At 42.0% G+C, this 18,997-nt stretch overlaps 1 protein-coding gene across 1 annotated transcript; it reads right to left on the bottom strand.

Moving 5' to 3' along the window:
- Positions 1-1,003: 1,003 nt before the first annotated feature.
- Positions 1,004-17,840, bottom strand: LOC309569013 (uncharacterized protein; the record flags this gene model as incomplete). The annotated part of the gene is made up of 6 exons (XM_082274773.1): positions 1,004-1,086; positions 5,917-6,045; positions 7,958-8,098; positions 10,005-10,151; positions 11,527-11,643; positions 17,792-17,840. The coding sequence occupies 6 exons, from the start codon at positions 17,838-17,840 to the stop codon at positions 1,004-1,006; spliced, it is 666 nt and encodes a 221-aa protein (XP_082130899.1).
- Positions 17,841-18,997: the final 1,157 nt, after the last annotated feature.

Genomic DNA, 18,997 nt, shown 5'->3' with positions numbered 1-18,997 from the left:
TCAGAGTCCCTGATGAAAGTGGTAGCTGTCCCTGGAAATATATATTTATTTTGTATATCCAAGGATTGTATATGGGTAAGAAACATAATTGGGCTTTTGACAGAAAGGTGTAATTACCTCCTCTGCGGAACCAAATAACTTTTTGTATTACAGTCAATTAAAATGCAATTGTTCCTAAAGTGTGTGTGAATATCCAACATTTTATTTTCTAATGGGGGCAGCCATAGGGACTGCCTAAGATGACATTTACACTCACTTTTATACACCAGAAAAAAAAAATATATACAGTATAAATTTGATATAGGTGTTAAAGCCAAACTCCAAGAAACTTGAAAATTCTTTCTAGCCTCACTCAACAGAGTAACTTATTTAGGTCCAGGGACCAATGAAAATTAGATTTACTAACCCAATCTTCTGCTTCTGCTAGACTGGTCTTTGTAATATCCTCTCCCCCATGCTCCATGGTGTTTAAGGTCATCAAGACCTACTAGGGTCCATAGCTCCCCACTGGATATAGGGCAGCCAGCCAAGTGACAGTCCACCACTAGAGCATGGGGGCCACTAGAGCATGGGGGAGGGTGGGGGGCGGAGGATGTCATTATGTGGCCTTGAGAAATATCATCAATTAAACCTAATTATATGATAATTTTATGCTATAGATATCACAGAGCCGTGAAATTATATTCAAAGCCAAAGCATTTTTTATATTGTGGATAAATTATAGAATGTTTAGAACCCTTTTTATTTTGGTACCTAATTGGGAAGATTTCCCTTACTTCTTGTCCCTGAGCAGAAAAAGAAGTCAAAGCAATATATTTTAAAAGTGCCGGAAGTTCCCTCTTGGATAGTTGAAACTGGCACAAGTGTTCCCACTGGAAGATTCTCCCTCTATCCTTGTTCAAATGGCAGCTGTAAAGTTTTGGAATTTTTGGGGATCAGGTCACGAGAGAGGAAATATCTCATGGAAATGTTTTTTTGGCTTTCAATTTGCTTTAAATCTTTATCAAAATAATAAACAGGTATGGTACAGCAGTGTGGTCAGCAAGGCAACAGTTACAAAGTAGATGAGTCCATTGTACAGTCCGACTGCTCTTTTACTGCATTACATCGTCATGTCAACTTTTAAACTACTGACAAAAATACTTCTGGTTGCCCAATATATCACAGAAGCTTCCAGTGGTGCAACCACGGATATCATCTGTCAGATTGATTGTTCCTGGTGGAATGTGTGAAGGGAATTAAAAACACAACATTTAGTTCATATGATATATTGTATTAGGTAATACGCCGTTAATTACAAGGAATATCAATGTTTGTAATCAAAGGGAGAGGCAACGCCGCTCCAGGTGAAATAATCCTCCCTCTAATAACTGGGTGCACGTCCAGTCCGTGGTCTGAGCATGATACCCAATATGAGAGAGAAGATGACCACACTCCAGAGTGTAGAGGATGAGGAGTTTATTACATAAAATTCCATATAATACCCTCTAGCTAAAAATCTATTATACAATAGGGCAGACTCCCTATCAAAATCAGACTGTTCACTACAAATACGTAAGGAATTGTCCCACTGGGGTGCTCTTAATGGTGTTCTGCAGATGACTGGAACAAGCAAATAGTAGACTATTGCCCTCTAGTGGTTTCCTGTAGAGTTGGGTAGAGATATTATCCTCATTGTGAGTTAATTGTACATCTAAGAAGCAGATGGTATACAGATCCATATGTCCAGTAAACTTAAGATTGCAAGTGTTGTCATTGAGGTGTGAACTGACCCTAAATGTTGCAAACCCACACACCTGGACTGTGGCACACCATCATGGTGAAGCTCCTACTGGGGAGAAATACTTTCAAGGAGTAGACAGTCTGGTCCTGAAAGAAATGCTATAGTCCAGTTTTGTATGTGTGCACTACAATCTCATTGATGTCAATTGGAACTCAGCGAGCGGGTGCATTGGAACTCAGCGGCTGCATGGAAACAGCCGCTGCTCCCAATTTAGCATCCGTGTGGGTGCACTGCTCTGAATGCCCACTGTCTACATTTGGGGCCATGCACCCACACGGATGTTAAATTAGTGCAGCTGCTGATTCTCAGGTGACATCAATGAGACTGTCTGCATGGGGATGCATGGAACACCTATGCATCTCTGTGCAAGTAGACATGACTCTCACACGGGCGTCCACTGTAGTACCCCTGTGTGAATGAGGCCATATACTATTATATTTTATAATATACTGTGTATACTGTTATAATTACATGTAGTAGGCATATTCAGTATACAATATTTTTCTCAATAGTGCTCCTTATGCCTCATGCACACTGGGCATTTTAAGCACTGCTTTTTAAGGCCTCTTGCATTGTTTTCTTCTCCCTCTTAATGTCCCTCCATGAAATCCTATGGGGTAGATAGTGTTGGGCGAGCAGTTCGGACAGAGCATATGTATTTGGCGAACACCTGAATTTTTGGATTCCAAGCACCCTACAATGCAATGTGTGCTGCACAGTGAATTCTAAGCTCCCTTTAACAAGGGGGTGCCCAGATCCCAGCCCCCCCCCCAACAATTGTGAAGGAGTATGGGGTACATTGTACCCCTACTCATTCACCAAAAAAAATATTGGCTTATGTTCTATATTTTACCAGCCTGCCTGAAAAAGTGTGGCTTGTTACCAATAATATTAAAATGAAAGTCCAATATTTTTCTGATATTTTTCAAAAGGTGGCAACCTTACTGGAACTAAAATTAAATTGTACAATAAAAGGCTACCTGCTCATCTGCTGCCCATACCACTGATATCTGCAGTAGTTAAGAGAGGTTGCCAGATGAAGGTCCTACAAAAACCAACACGGGGGAGAAATATTTCTTGGATCCCCCCACTGTGTGCTGTAGTTTCTCCCAACAGCCCTTTCACCACTGCAGGACACATTAGTGATGTAGGGACTGGTCGATCAACCCACTAACCACAGTAGGGGGGTCAGATGTCTGACACTTCTAGGAAGGTTTTCTTCACTACTGAAGAGAGGGTCAGCACAAGCAGCAGAAGAGGTGAGTATTCAGTAACCACTTTAAAGCAAAGCATAAGGCAGGCTTCTTACATACTTCCCAACCTTCTGAGATGGGAAAGTGGGACACCTATTAGCAAAAATATGTATTCATAGGACACACCCCCTGCCACCCCCCCCCCCCTAAAGGGAGAGTTATATAAAAAAAAATTGATTAAACCCGCAAGTATTTTTTTTACTACTATCCCTTTATATTGGCTTTTGGAATTAAAAGATGCAGCCATTTAGATTTTGAATGAAAGGTTTAGCACTGTAAAACACCTTTGGATTGATAACTAATACATTTTATATGCATCTATATAGATCAGACCAAAATGAGAGACAAATGAGGAGTGAAGAGGGACTTTGTTCCAAATGAAGGACAGTTCCTTGAAATCAGGGATAGTTGGGAACTATGTTCTTAGAGCTGTCATGTCTCCATCTTGTTTCTGCTTACCTCCCTATTGGCCAGACAACCCAAAACAAACTGCTTTGGCTACATATTTGGTCCAGACAATAAAACATATCTAAATGTAAATTTGAGAAAGGGAGAAAGTGGCCACAATAGGATAGAGAGTCTTGTAAAAAAAACTGGCCCACTCCAGTGGTAGAACTGTGCAGGGAAACTCCTCCGAGGCTCTGGAAATGACATCACTGGTCACATGACACTCCTCTGAGGTTGGGAAGCTGGTTGTATAACTGCTGAGTAAATCTGATTTACTGATCTACATATGACTGTATGACCATAGTTTTTGGTTGCCTGGCTCTGGGAGAACTGACAATGTGAAAATTATCAGTTCCTTGTGATTCACAGTAAGGGTACATTGCATTATTAGTTTCAGTACTGTATAGGGCAGGGATTCCCAAACTACGGCCCTCCAGTTGTTCAGGAACTACAATTCCCATCATGCCTAGTCAATTCTGTGAATGTCATAGTTTTACAATGCCTTTGGGAATCCCTGGTATAGGGTATTTCTTGCAACATGTTTACTTAATAATATGGTAAACCCTTCTGTGGGCATGTTCCTAGTTAGCATGCTCCTTGATAATATTTTGCCCAGCTAGTCCTAAGACTTATACACCCGTACAGATATTTCAACAGGATCTGGGGCGTCCGTTATTTCAACTGTGACTGATCAATCAAGCTGGGTCACCTCCTTTTCCCTGGAACAAGTAGAAATTTTGTAATTGGATTTGGATTATCAGTAGATCAATCAGATTCTGATAAGGCAGAGTGGTCCTAGAGATGCTGCACTGAACAATAAAGGGGAACTGGAAAATGGATGGGAGTGGGGGGGTCATTTAAAGATTCACTTGTATAAAGTCCAATGAGAGTGCCAAACAAGAGATCTGAGAGCGCAAAAGCTTTTATTATTTATATTGATTAACAAAAAGCCAACATAGAATATCCAATACATTTTTGCATTTAAAGTATAGATTTATTAAAAAGTAATTGTTCCTTATGTGAGTGTGATGAAACATTTCCTTTTCTAATCCAATAGGGGCATCTGTAAGAACTGGTGTCTAAGATGACTATTACCCTTTCTTTTGCACTACACACATATATATATATATATTTCAAATAGGTCTTAAAGCCCAACTCCAAACAATTTGAAAAGTCTTTCTTGCCTTCATGGGGTAACTTGTTTAGATCTAGGTACCATAAAAAAACTAGATTTACAAACCCAATCCTCTGCTCAGCTACACCAGTCCTCTTAGCATCTTCTCCCCTATGCTCCACCGGTCTAAGATTTTTAAGTCATCAAGACCAACGCAGAGTCCAAAGCTCTGCACTGGATGTGAGGCAGCCAGTCAAGGAACAGTTCACCATCAGAGCATGGAAGAGCGTTGTAGCCCAGGGGAGCAGAAGATCAGGTAAGTAAAAGTGCTTTTAGTCTCCCCCTAGATCAGGGGTGTCAAACTCAATTTAATCGCGGGCCGCATTAGCATTATGGTTGCCCTGAAAAGGGCCGGTTGTATCTATAAGACTAAATGTCTAGAGCATTCACTACCCTTACATAAGACGTCAAGAGCCTCTCCACCATTAGAAGTTGAGTCCCTCACCCTCCCTTACATCACAGTGCACCCCCATTGCCTTGTGCTGCTGCTGGGAAGAAGCTGGAGGCAATGCTGGAAAGCAGAATGTACAGCATCTGGGGGAGGACCAGAGGAGCGCTGGAGCTCTTCTGCAGCTGCAGGAGAGGTGTGAGGGCCACATGAAATGGCCTGGAGGGCCCGATTCGGCCCTCAGGCCTTGTGTTTGACACATGTAACCTAGATTGTCTTTGAACTTCTGGTAGGTTAATGTTATTGGGTGACCTTGAGGAATGTTAAACCTAATTATATGACAATTAAATTTTTTTTACAGTTATTACAGAGCATTCAAATTATATCCAAAGCCAAAACATTTTATTTTTATTTTGGATAAATTATAGAATTTTTAAAACCCTTTTCATTTTTTTTGGGCTCCATTAGTAATATTTCCCTTACTTCTTGTCCCTGAGCAGGATAAGAAGTCAAAAGAGAAATTTTTCCAAAGTGCCGGGAGTTCCCTCTTGTACAGTTAACTGGCGCAAGTGACCCCACTGGAAGATTTCCTCTCTATCTTTGTTCCAATGGCAGTTATAAGGTCATGAACATCTTGGGGACCAGGTCTCCAGCGTGACATAAGAGAGGGAATGTCCTCAGTGGGAACGCAAGGCAATAAAAACCTGACCCCATCCAAAACTAAAAAAAAATGATCTTTGGCTTTTAATTTGCTTTACAACTTTATGAAAATAATTAACAGTTATGACTTTCTTGTTTTTCCTATTTTAGAGCAGCAATTTGGTCAGCAAGGCAGCAGTTGCAAAGTAGATGAATCAGTTCTTCAGGTCGGCGGCTCCATCGTTGCAGTACATCTTCATATCAACGTTTAACCCACTAAGAGAGGCCTTCTGGTTGCCAAGTATATCACAGAAGCTTCCAGTGGTGCAGCCACGGGTAGCATCCTTCATATTGAATGTTCCTGGTGGAATGTAAGGAGGGAAGTAAAAACATCACATTTAGTTAATATGATACTTGGTATCAGTTCATACACTGGTAATTAAAGGGGATGTCAAGGTTGAATGTTTATCTCGATTTTTTTTAAAGTACTGTTCTGTATTACACATTGGGGGGAGGGGGGTGTCTATCCTGACTATTTGTCCTGGTGACCATTGGAAGGGATCTACTCTATTTGTCCCTGTGACCATTGGGGATCTACCCTAACTATTTGTCTTGGTGACCATAGGGGGAATCTACCCTGACTGTTTGTTCTGGTGACCATTGGGTGGGGGGTCTACCCAGACTATGTGTTTTAGGCTCAGTTCACATATGTCTGTCCGCAGTTTCAGTGTTATTCAGTTGGAAATTTTTACTTGAAATCGCACCTGAATCAGACTGAAAAACTTACAGGACTCTTTTTAAAAACAGACTGCAGCCGGCCCAGACAAATGTGAGCAGGCTCTATAGAAAGCCGGTTCGGTTCCCATGTGATGCGAGTCAGATGCAGTTCAAAACACATCCAATTCTCGTATATATAAACTGAGACTTAGGGGACCATTGGGGGGGGGGGGGGGGGGTTGACCATTGGAGAGATCTACCCTGACTGTTAGTTCTGGTGACCCTTGGGTGAGGTGTCTACCCTGACTATTTGTCCTGGTGACCCCTGGGGTGGGATCTACCCTATTTGTTCTTCTGACCATTGGGGGGGGGGGTGGCCATTGGAGAGATCTACCCTGACTGTTAATTCTGGTGACCCTTGGGTGAGGTGTCTACCCTGACTTTTTGTCCTGGTGACCCCTGGAGGTGGGATCTACCCTATTTGTTCTTGTGACCATTGGGGGGGGGGGTGACCATTGGAGAAATCTGCCCTGACTGTTAATTCTGGTGACCCTTGGGTGAGGTGTCTACCCTGACTATTTGTCCTGGTGACCCCTGGGGGTGGGATCTACCCTATTTGTTCTTCTGACCATTGGGGGGGGGTGGCCATTGGAGAGATCTACCCTGACTGTTAGTTCTGGTAAACCCTTGGGTGAGGTGTCTACTCTGACTATTTGTCCTGGTGACCCCTGGGGGTGGGATCTACCCTATTTGTCCTTGTGACCATTGTCGCTGTAATATAAAGTGGTGGGTAATCCAACATTTTACAGTTGCCCCCAAAGCAAGAACAGACATATATTCCAATGAGAAGCCTTCAAAGGTTAGATTTGCCTCCATTTTGTGTGCACCCAATTCCTGTTGTGTGTCAGGGAATTGGAAGTGCGGGGGAATTTCCCTCAAGGGGCAAAGAGAGCAATTCCAAACTTTCTCTACTGTATTTTATTCAAAACTGAAAAAAAGAAAAAAAAAAGGAGTAAGACATTTAATATATATATATATATAATGTACATGGTCTAAATATGACAATGTTGACATATTAGGTCAGTGATGTCCCCAGCATTTCGCCTCTTTGTTACATGCAGCTGTGGGGCAGGAAAGTCCACGGTTGAAGCTGATTGGGATGGCAGTCTTCTATCATGTGGAAGTTTCCCATAGGTTCAGCTGAACTAAATCCCTATTGGGGTGAACTACAGAAGCAGAATAAGATAAGGTCATGTTAATAGGGGAATATATGAGTTTGTAGATTTTTATCCCAAATGAATGGACTTTTGGATAAGTCCACCTAGCATTGACATCTGTGTTAAGATTGCTGTACCCTCTAAAATATAACTGGGATGCATTTGGAACATATTTAGGTAGGAGTTGGTACTTTCACCTAAGGATTACTTTATGTCTGTAAATGTTATACTGTTGATTACAAAGCATTGTACTAGAATGGTAAGATGATAAAAATACAAGCATGTGAAGACATACAGTAGCTGTCGGGAACTGTCCAGGTTCACTCTCATGTAACCTACCAGATAGTGTTCTAGCCATAAGTCCACATTTGGTCTGATCCCCGGTGCATTCTATTTTATTGTAGCTATAACAGTAGTTAGATTTGTCCGAATAGCAGGTCCGACATTTCAGCCCGTTCTTTATTGAGCTCGCCACTGGTACTGAAGTAAAGCAAATGGGGATAAGCACTTGAGCAATATTGTACATTAAAACCTAGTCAACAATATCAATGCTACCCCAAAGACAAAGCGAGTCTCTTCTGCATTCATAATCCTGCCTGTTCCCCCATTTTTGTTTTGTACATTACGTTCCACATTTAAAAATGTATTTTAAAATTGAGCTTACAGATTATGCAGCTGAAAGAAACACATATACACTATATTGTCAAAAGTACTGGGACGCCCACCTTTATACACACATGAACACCCCAGTCTTAGTCCGTAGGGTTCAATTTTGAGTTGGCCTGCACTTTTACCCCCTTCCTGCCCAGGCCAATTTTCAGCTTTCAGTGCTGTCACTCTTTAAATGACAATTGCGTGGTCATACGACTCTGTATCCATAATACATTTTTCACCTTCTTTCCTCACAAATAGAGCTTTCTTTTGGTGGTATTTGATGACCTCTGTTTTGTTTAATTTTTGTGCAAAAAAAAAAAAAAAGTTTTTCTTTGTTTCTTTTATAAAATGTTGCAGATAAGTAAGTTTCCTCTTTCACTGATGGGCACTGATGAGGCGGCACAGATAAGGGGGCACTGATGAGGAGACACTAATATGCAGCACTGATAGGCAGTACTGATATGAAGCACTGATGGACATTGATAGGCGGCACTTGTGGGTACTGATATATGGCACTGATGGGCAATGGTGAGTGGCAATGATGGGCACTGATGGGCGACACTGATAGATGGCACTGATAGGCAGCACTAATGAGGAGGCACTGATAGGCATTACTGATGGGCACTGACTGGCATTACAAATGGGCACTGATTGGCATCCTTTATGGGCACTTATTGGCATCACATGTGAGTACAGGTGGGAATCACTGATGGAGCACTGATGGGCATCACTGGCGGGCACTAGTGGGCATTGCTGATGGGTCTGCACTGATAATCAATTCGCTGATTATCAGTGCAGACCCTCCCTGTGAGGAGAGCCGCTGATCAGCTCTCCTCTACCCGCACCCGCACCTTGTCAGCTCGAATAGAGGAATGCCGATAAACAGCACTTCCTGGTTACCATGTGATCAGCTGTGATTGAACACAGCTGACCACGTGGTAAAGAGCCTACATCATAGGAATTTCACCTAGATATGACTAGTGAGACAGGAAACTGCAGTCTGGGCCTCAGCAGGTGCTGTCCTGACAGCCTGGGGAAGATTGCTAGAGGATATTTTGCTGGAGGGCATCATCCTGGAGTCATGTCCTGCAGAAGGATCTTTTGTTTCTCTCATTGAGGAACCAAGTGGGGGTACTGGGTGATAGAAAGTTCCTAGGACATTGTAAGTAAAGCCCTTGCTGTGAACATTGTAGAAGGGAGTTAAGTGCCGAAGGCTGCTATATGGACTGGGACTGCTCTTATAGAGTCCTGGATATACTGGACATCCCTAGGTACATCCAGGAAAGGCTATTTAGAGAAGATTGGTGAGAAGTTGTTATTTCTGTGATCTTTTGGAGTAACCTGATCCCTGAACCCTTCTCCTGTTCTATGTTATTCAGCAAAAATTTCTAAAAAGACAACCACTATACTGAGCCTGTATTATCGGCATGCATAGAACTGTGTCTGCGGCAGGCAGACAATATACTAGCAAGGGGGACCTGAATCATATAAGGCGGCCCCTCCGGAGGTGAGCGCTACACAGCCTGGGCCAGCCATTATCTCAGTAAATCAGCATTAACATGGTCTGCTTACATGCTTGTTGGCCCCTATGACCATTTTTTCTTCTTAGTTCCCTTGAAGAACCCCATCACAAAAGAGACAGAGAGAAGGTCAGAAAGAGAGCGATAGACTATTTGGATATTGGTGTCGCCAAGTCTTTACCGATCCAGAAAAGGGCTCATTATATACTTACATTTCGGTGTAGGTGGATCGCAGTTATCAGTGGTACAGCATGAAGTTCCCGTCAAGATTTTACCATAACCGAAGTTCAGGCTTCCAGTGACGTTACACTGACTCAATGTTCCACATGACATGGAATACTCTGGTGTTATTGTAGTTCCTGCAAGTTCAATAGGACACAGTATTACATCTTGGTAGATATCAGCCATATGCGAAACAATATCACTGCATTGTAGAGCAGATTGGCATAATGTAGGATGTTTGGTTTTTAAATTCCCATGGCCATCACTTAGCAACTAGAAGTGTAAGATTGACTATTTTTGATGTCTTTGATTTAAAGCCCAATTAAAGTTTAATTTTTTTGTATAGTATTAAACCCAAAAGCAAAAATGTAATATGTTGAAGCCTAACAGTTTTTAGATGTTTAGATTTTTCCTTTTTTAGTTTTTTTTCCTCCTTTATTTCACCTTGTGACCAGGCCAGAACCGTACTTGGACAAGGTCATCCAGTACCCAGGGCAAAGATGCCAAACTGCCCCCACCCCATACGTTCAACAGTCACAGTAAACCATTGTGGCCCAGAGCAGTCGCCCCTTCCATCCACCCATTGTCCTGGCTCTTGGCCAGTAACACATGTCCTGTCTTGAGGTGTCTCCGCTCTGGATAGAGGAGCAATCGAGACACCCTTGGACAGCAGCATTGCCAGTGAAACCAAAAAACAAGACCGAGGGCGCACCGTTTTAGTGCACTATTCTCAAAATATACTTACATTGCCATCTCCCTACAATCTCTCCTCTTCCCAGGGTCATTAGTGCTCCCAGTAGTCACCACCTTGCTAGGTACATCTCTCTGGGGAAGCAGTCTCACATAGGGATCTCCATTCTGGCCTAAAAGATCTTTCGCAATTCACCCTAGCCCCTATCTCCATAAGAGACAGAATGGCTACGGCTGGCTCCTCCTATGTACAGGTGCACTCCACCTGACCTCTTGACCTTTTCAGGGCCTGCATGTGCTGGTTACATCCTCACAGGTATGGGGTGTTTGGTTCCCATGCCCCAAGAGACTGTGTGCCGCTCTCTACTTCACTTATATATGGGTGCTGACTCACCCCTGACATCACTGCAGGAGGACTCTGCCTAAAAGGGCCTAGCACCTAATGACACAGTCTGCTGTATCCCTACACTATTCTGGTACAGAACCACCTAGTGGCAAAGTAGCTAACTGCAGAATTGTGTTCTGGAGGATTCAAGCAACAGGCCTCAGGCCAGAAATATGTAAGAAGGTGGGCCTTAGGCAAAGAGAGTGGGAGACACAATATGGCGGAGTTCCTCCTTAAAGGCATGTGAGTCTCCTATCTGGAGAGGCAGTGGGGCGGAGCCTGGGCCAGATTGACGGGAACCACCGTCCATTCCATCTCTCTTACAGGCAGCCATTTGTTCTGAACACATAGGGGTTCTTGTGTATACAGTAATAGGGAAAGACATGGATGGGAGATAGGGACAAAAAAAACTATTTATACGCCAGTGACAAACTTACCCACGGTGACCTCAGTTAAGGCGGCAATACAAATTTGGTCATTTGCGCATGTCACAGTTGGTTCCTTACAGGGTTCTGTTGCAAAATGCCAACAATTTTTGCATACGATTGAATAACCTGTAGAAAAAAAAAAAATGCAAAGTATTTTAAAGATGAAGCCCACTACTACTCAATAAATGCACAGATGACAATGAAAATTGATCAATCCTGATGTCCTGACGGCCCATCTCAATTCTTGAGGCCCAAAAATGTCAGGACAGTACAGATATCCCCCAAATGACCCCTTTTTGGAATGCAGACAGTAGTTAGAAGTTGTATTTTTTTTTTTTTGAAGTTGTAATTTTTTGTCATCATTTTTTGGAAAAAATGTTTCATATACTGTCAACAGTGCAGTACAGCATCATCTTATAACTGGCGTGGCGGTTCTGAGGGACACCAACTGGTGACAGTATGAAAATTCAATACGAAAATATATATATATATTTTTTTTACTATTTTTTTTTTCCTTTTATGTTTTATTTTTTTTTAACACACAATGACCATAGCAATATAATGTTACCAAAGTAACATTGTACTACTCTGGGGATGTGATTGGTATTTTATTTCTTTTTTTTACACATTATGTTTGCTTATAGCAATGCATTTTAGTGCTATATGCAAGCATTTTACTGAATTAAATTGATTCATTCAGTTTGTTTTATTCTGATTAGCTGTGATTGGCCACAGCTGATCATATGGCACAGATGGGCTGTGCTTGGCCATTGGCCAATTACAGCTAGCAACACAATTGTACACAATCAGGGCTGCTGTTAGAAATCGCGGGGCCCCGTACAAACTACCTGGCAGGGCCCCCCCCAAGAAAATATTAAAGATATATTTAGCCAAAAATTACAACAAAATCACTATCAGCAGACACAAATATAACATAACTCACATAATTCCTGCTAAATATAAAAAAATAAATAAAAAAATAAAACTATGTTAAAAAAAAATGAAGATGAGATGAGAAAAATACAGTTGGAGCTCAGTGATCAGACAGACAGAAACAAAGTTACAAATAAACTCCTGAGCAGAGATAACATTAGAGCCAGTGCTGGGAGGAGGGCCCACACAGGGAGGGGGATTAGTGAGGGGCGACTGTCTCTTTCTCAGCAGATAAAAGCTGATAGCAGGGAGAGGGACAGATCAGAGTCAGGTGCTGGAGGAAGATTTCTGTATTTGTTGTCCATCTCTGTGTGGGCCCCCCTGTGTGCTCGGGCCCACTACAAGAGGGCTGGTGGTCCTCCCCCTATCAGCAGCCCTGTACACAATGGATGCCTTGAAAGGAAGGCATACTATGTTTACAAGTGTCATGTGACCTGCTGCTATTGGTTACAGCGGTCACATGGTACAGGCAGGAGGCAGGTACAGTGATCAGTTATTGGCTGTGTCTAGTGGACAGACCCGGAGACAGATCGTACGGCAGCACGGCCCCACGGGCGCGTGCGAGGTGCAATCCGCAAGGTTTTGATGTTCACCCGGAGGGACGAGAGGCCGGCCCTGCCGTCATTCTGCGTTAGGCCAGGTGGCAACCGGTAAACACGTTTTATGTATGCTGCAACCCCCAGTTTTACATTCTTCCTACATATTAAGCATGGAAGGCAGGGCTTTGGTTGCATGATTCTACTACTGCAGGGAATCCCTAACTACGGCCCTCCAGCTGTTGCAGAACTACACATCCCATGAGGCATTGTAAAACTCTGACATTCACATACATGACTAGGCATGATGGGAATTGTAGTTCCTGAACAACTGGAGGGCCATAGTTTGGGAATCCCTGTACTACTGTATAATAGTTGCAGACGCTGCCTTTTCACCTACCATTTGACAGAATAAATTGTGTATAGTGCCACATAAAATGGATATTTATTTCTATAAGTTTGCAAAGAGATGGAAAAGATTTTGGCTTTACAGAAAATATTTCTACGTGAGCTTTCGTTTATGGCGATCATATTTTAAAATGTAATTCAAAGGATGATGTAGCACAAAAAACAAAAATGATAAATATAATCTATAAACAATACTAAAATAGTCCAGAAAAAATATCCCAATTTTCTTTAGTCTCCAATATGTGCTCAATTTTCTAAACTCTTCAAGTTCTTCCCACATTTTAGCTATTATATGCGCTCCCCTTCTAACATGGACCTTAAAGGGATAGTAAAGGCAGGAATGTTTTTTTATTTTATTGCATTCTATGCATTGAGTTAAAAAAAAAAAAACCTTCTGTGTGCAGCAGCCCCTTCAATACTTACCTGATCCCGTCTTTATCCAGCAATGTTGCAGGAGTGTCTAAGCTGCCTTGGACTCCCCTCCCCATTGGCTGAAACAGCAGCGTGGTGCGATGGGCTTCCACTGCTGTCAATCAAAATTATTCAGCCAATCAGGAGAGAGAGGGGGCAGGGCTCCATGTCTGAATGGACACAGGGAGCTGTGACTTGGCTCGGGTGCCCCCATAGCAAGCTGCTTGCTGTGGGGGCACTCAACAGGAGGGAGGGGCCAGGAGAGGTGAAGAGGGACCCGAGAAGAGGAGGATTGGGGCTGCTCTGTGCAAAACCAACTGCACAGAGGAGATAAGTATAACATGTTTGTTAATTTAAAAAAAAAAAAAGACTTAAGTGTCGGTTCACACTATGGCGATCCGACTTCGGGGGCGACCTGTGAAGTCGCGTGCACCGCGACTTTGGCGCCACTTGCACGGATTTCACATAATGGAAGTCAATGCAAGTCGCTCCGATGTCGCCCCAAAGTAGTACAGGAACTATTTTCTAAGTTGGAGGAACTTGAGTCGCTCCTATTAGAACGGTTCCCGTAGCACAGAATGGACCGCGACTTGTCAGGCTGACAAGTCGCCTGACAAGTCGCGGTAGTGTGAACCGGGACTTACAATCCCTTTAATTATTATCAAAGTCATTACCGCATGTGTTTGTAAACTCCAACCGGAACCGCAGTCATGTTGGAACAGGAAGGGGCCCTCCCCAAACTGTTCCAACAAAGTTGGGAGCATGAAATTGTCAAAAAATGTCTTGTTATGCTGACACCCTAAGAGTTCCCTTCACTGGAACTAAGGGGCCAAGCCCAACCCCTGAAAAACAACCCCACATCATAATCACCCCCCCCCCCCCCCCACCAAATGATTTGAACCAGTGCACAAAGCATGGTCTATAAAGACATGGATGAGTGAGTTTGGGGTGGAGAAACTTGACTGGCCTGCACAGAGTCCTGACCTCAACCCAATAAAACACTTTTGGGAAGAATTAGAGCGGAGATTACGACCCAGGCCTTTTCGTCCTACATCAGTGCCTGACCTCACTAATGCACTTCTAGAAGAATGGTCAAACATTCCCATAGACACACTCCTAAACCTTGTAGACAGCTTTCTCCGGAGGAGTTGAAGCTATTATAGCTGCAAAGGGTGGGCCAACTCAATATTGAACCCTACGGACTAAGACTGGGATGCCATTAAAGGCCATGTGTGTGGAAAGGCAGGCGTCCCAATACTCGACATACATTTGTCCAGCCACGTGCATATAGAAATGGGCCCCATAGTGTATAGCTCTCAAAATACTTTTTATTAAATGTCGTGGGTTGCTTATGTTTGTTATATGAATGTGAGTTGAATGTGATTGTCCAGCTTTCATCTCCCTACATACAGAGAGCACCAGATATTTTTTAGTTTGTTGGCATGTATATACACTGGAGAGAGTGAGATTGTGACTACGGGAAGACTTGTGGACACGCTGAGTGCGGTGGAGGTTCTGGTTGGAGTTTACAAACACATGCATTAATGACCTTGATATAAAGAAGGTCCACCTTAGGAGGTGAGCGCATATAATAGCTAACACATATTGGAGACTAAAGAATAGTGGGATATTTTTCTGGACAGTTTTTCTGGACTATTTTTGTGTTGTTTATAGATTATATTTATCATTTTTGTTTTTTGCGCCGCCATCGTCCTTTGACCTATATGCACTAGGCAGGCAAAACATCTGAACTTGTGTATGGTGGTATATATACACACATACATATATTTATATACACAACTAGACATATATAAGTGTGATAGTAGCAGAAATATATTACTGTAAATGATTTCATTAGCGCAAGCATTTATTTCTGCTACTATCACACCTATATATGTCTAGGTGTGTATATAAATATATGTATGTGTGTATATACACCACTATACACAAGTTCAGATGTTTTGCCTGCCTCAAAAGAACCCCAAAAAATGCCAAAAAAAACGCTAGCGTCAAAAAAAAAATGCACAGGTGTGTTTTTGCTGGCATTTTTTGGGGGGTTTTGGAGGCAGGCAAAACATCAGAACTTGTGCACAGTACCACTATACACAAGTTCAGATGTTTTGCCTGCCTCAAAAGAACCCAAAAAAATGCCTTCTATTAAACCGGCAAGGTGTTACAGCAGAGAAGCCATATTCCTGTGCTTAAAGTTTTCTAATACAAACAATCTTTTTTTTATGGTTCTGGACATGCTACAGAGCTGAAACTTCACATGTACACTTTTTAGACCCCCCAGATCTGAAATCCAAAAAAAGTCATGCCTGCCTCCAAAAATGCCCGATAAATGCAAGAAAAAGCGCCGTAGAGAAGCCGTATTCCTGTCCTAATAAAAATTATAAGAAAATGCTAATTTTTGGGGGGTTCTGGACATGCTACAGAGCTGAAACTTCACATGTACACTTTTTAGACCCCCCCCAGATACTAAATCCAAAGTAAAAATCTCTTTTTTTTTTTTTTTTTTTAATTTTTCAATAATTGGCTTTTTTATCAAAAATTACAATTTTTAAGAACTTTTTTTTGTGTGATTTTGTGTCTGGGGGGTCTAAAAGGTGTACCTGTGAAGTTTCAGCTCTGTAGCATGTCCAGAACCAGAAAAAAAAGGATTGTTTGTATTAGAAAACTTTGAGCACAGGAATATGGCTTCGCTGCTGTAACACCTTGCCGGTTTCAAAGCAGGCATTTTTTTGGGTTCTTTCCAGTCAGAAAAAACATCTGAACTTGTGTATAGTGGTACTGTGCACAAGTTCAGATGTTTTGCCTGCCTCCAAAACCCCCCAAAAAATGCCAGCAAAAACACACCTGGGCATTTTTTTTTTGACGCTAGCGTTTTTTTTGGCATTTTTTGGGGTTCTTTTGAGGCAGGCAAAACATCTGAACATGTGTATAGGGGGTATATATAGGCATATATGTCTGAATATATACCCCTAGACATATATAGGTGTGATAGTAGCAGAAATATATTACTGTAAATGATTTCATTAGCGCAAGCATTTATTTCTGCTACTATCACACCTATATATGTCTAGGGGTATATATTCAGACATATATGTCTATATATACCCCCTATACACATGTTCAGATGTCATGTCTGACATCAAACATGTCCTCAAAAAAGCACTGGCAGTGGCAGCCCCTGCAGCATAAAAAATGCTTGGCTGGTGAGAAGCCATAATCCTGTCCCGAAGCAACTCAGAGAAATGATCATTTCTCTATAGCGGTCACCCTGCTATGGAAGGGTTTTGTCACCCTGCCATAGCAGTCACTGCCAGTTAACCCTACACTACACTACGGTCCCCTGACACTTAACACTTTCCCTACAGAAACTAAATTTTTGAAGCTAACTTAAGTGTAAAGGAGCACTCTAACTACACTAGATATCCCTTTCCTCACACTAAAAATAGCTAAATGATACTTTTAAAGTAAAATTAACAGAACTGCTTCCACTCTCTTCCATGTCCAGTATAACAATGCTGGGAATATGGCGGGGGCGATCTTATATACTGGGGGGCGTATTAACTAATGATTGGTCTAGGGACCCCCTAGTCACTCCAATCACATTCCTAGCATTCTCCTGCCCCCTCAATTGGCTTTTGCTAATGGTTCTGGTCCAATCACGGGCTTTTAAAGCCCATTTCCTGAAGCATTGCATTTTGGGCGGTTCTGGTTGCCGAATTCCGAACTTTTTGGGCAAAAAGTTCTAAATTCGGCCGAACCTCGAACACCCAATGTTCGGGCCGAACCGATGGTGGACCCGAACCGTTCGATCATCCCTAGTGAAAAACACTTTTGATGTTTAGCTGCAATTACCCACAAAGAGATTTACACATTTATGTAAGAGGTGACACAGCGCTGGTTGTACACATCTATAAAATTTACAGGGGTCAGTGAAAGCCTAATTGTATTTCAGAAAATTATAAAAAGTAAGTTACCTTTCGAAGAGAAAGCGGAGAGCACAAACAGGATTCCCAAAAGCTTCATCTCGCCGGGTTCACTGAAGGCACGGATGTGGAAGTCAGAGGTAATCACTGTATGGGCCGTCCTGTATTTATAGCACCCAGGTTACAGAGGCAGGACCAGACCATCAGATAAAGAGGTAATCATCTGTATATGGAAAGAACAAAGTGTAAAGAATTCCGATTGCAACAAAGGTTTCTAAATTTAGAAACATATATATAAACCTATATATACTTCTTATCCTCCAAATAGATAGAATCATTTTAGTATCTATGTCTCTCAGATCGCGGTATTTTCTGTAATCTCTAATAATATAATAAATATAACTCAATAGCAATTTTTGAGAAATTGTATGCACTTTTTCGCAGAAATGCTGCTATCCGGTATTTCAAAAAAGTTCAATTTTTTTTTCAAACCATTATATTAATTACAACACTATTTTATATTGACTTTACTAAACGTGAAACATAGTTTAATAAAAGCTGACAGCTATCTAACATGGCAAAGTAAGAAGTTTAAAAAAAGATCAGGCGCCCGTGGATATCCAAATATTTTGGGGGTGATTTTAATGAGACACTTTGGGCGATTTAACCCTCCACTGTTTGTTAGTTGGAGATTCCCTTCATGTGTATGTTAGTATGGGGGAACTGCATGCTGTTTGTTTTGTAGTGTCACCTATGTGATTTTGAGCAGTGAGCAAAACTACTTCTCCGGGACCAAAGCTGTGGATGGAGGGGAGCCACTGCAGATAGTTTGGGAGGCCTCACACAGCGTCGTTCCAGGCCCAATCCCTAGAGAAGTTCTGCTCTACAGTGGGCCCAAATTTAGGGATCCATCTGCTCCAAATGTGAGGCCACCGCACTTATGGAACCTTCATCATTGCCAACCACCACTGTCCCGTCCCCTGAGGTGTCTGCTACTCCTTCCCATTAGTTTACCTTCTTCATCAGCGGAGGATTAACCTAAAAGTTGACACTTTGCTTCCCAGTTCACATATACACTGTAGAAGCACACTCTCTCTCTTTATTAAAAATAAATCCAGACTTTTTTTATTAAGCAGAACTTTTTTATCTGAAGTAATTCAGTTGTACATTCCGTTCTTTAGTAGCTTTCATAGGAACACATTAAAGTGATTTTAAAGCTTCACATTTTATTTTTTAAACATGTTATACTTACCTGCT

The sequence above is a fragment of the Pelophylax lessonae genome (genome assembly GCF_965119305.1).
Source record: "Pelophylax lessonae genome assembly, chromosome: 12".
Taxonomy (NCBI): domain Eukaryota; kingdom Metazoa; phylum Chordata; class Amphibia; order Anura; family Ranidae; genus Pelophylax; species Pelophylax lessonae.
Note: the sequence above shows the minus strand (reverse complement) of the source record. Positions and strands in the feature narration are given on the sequence as shown.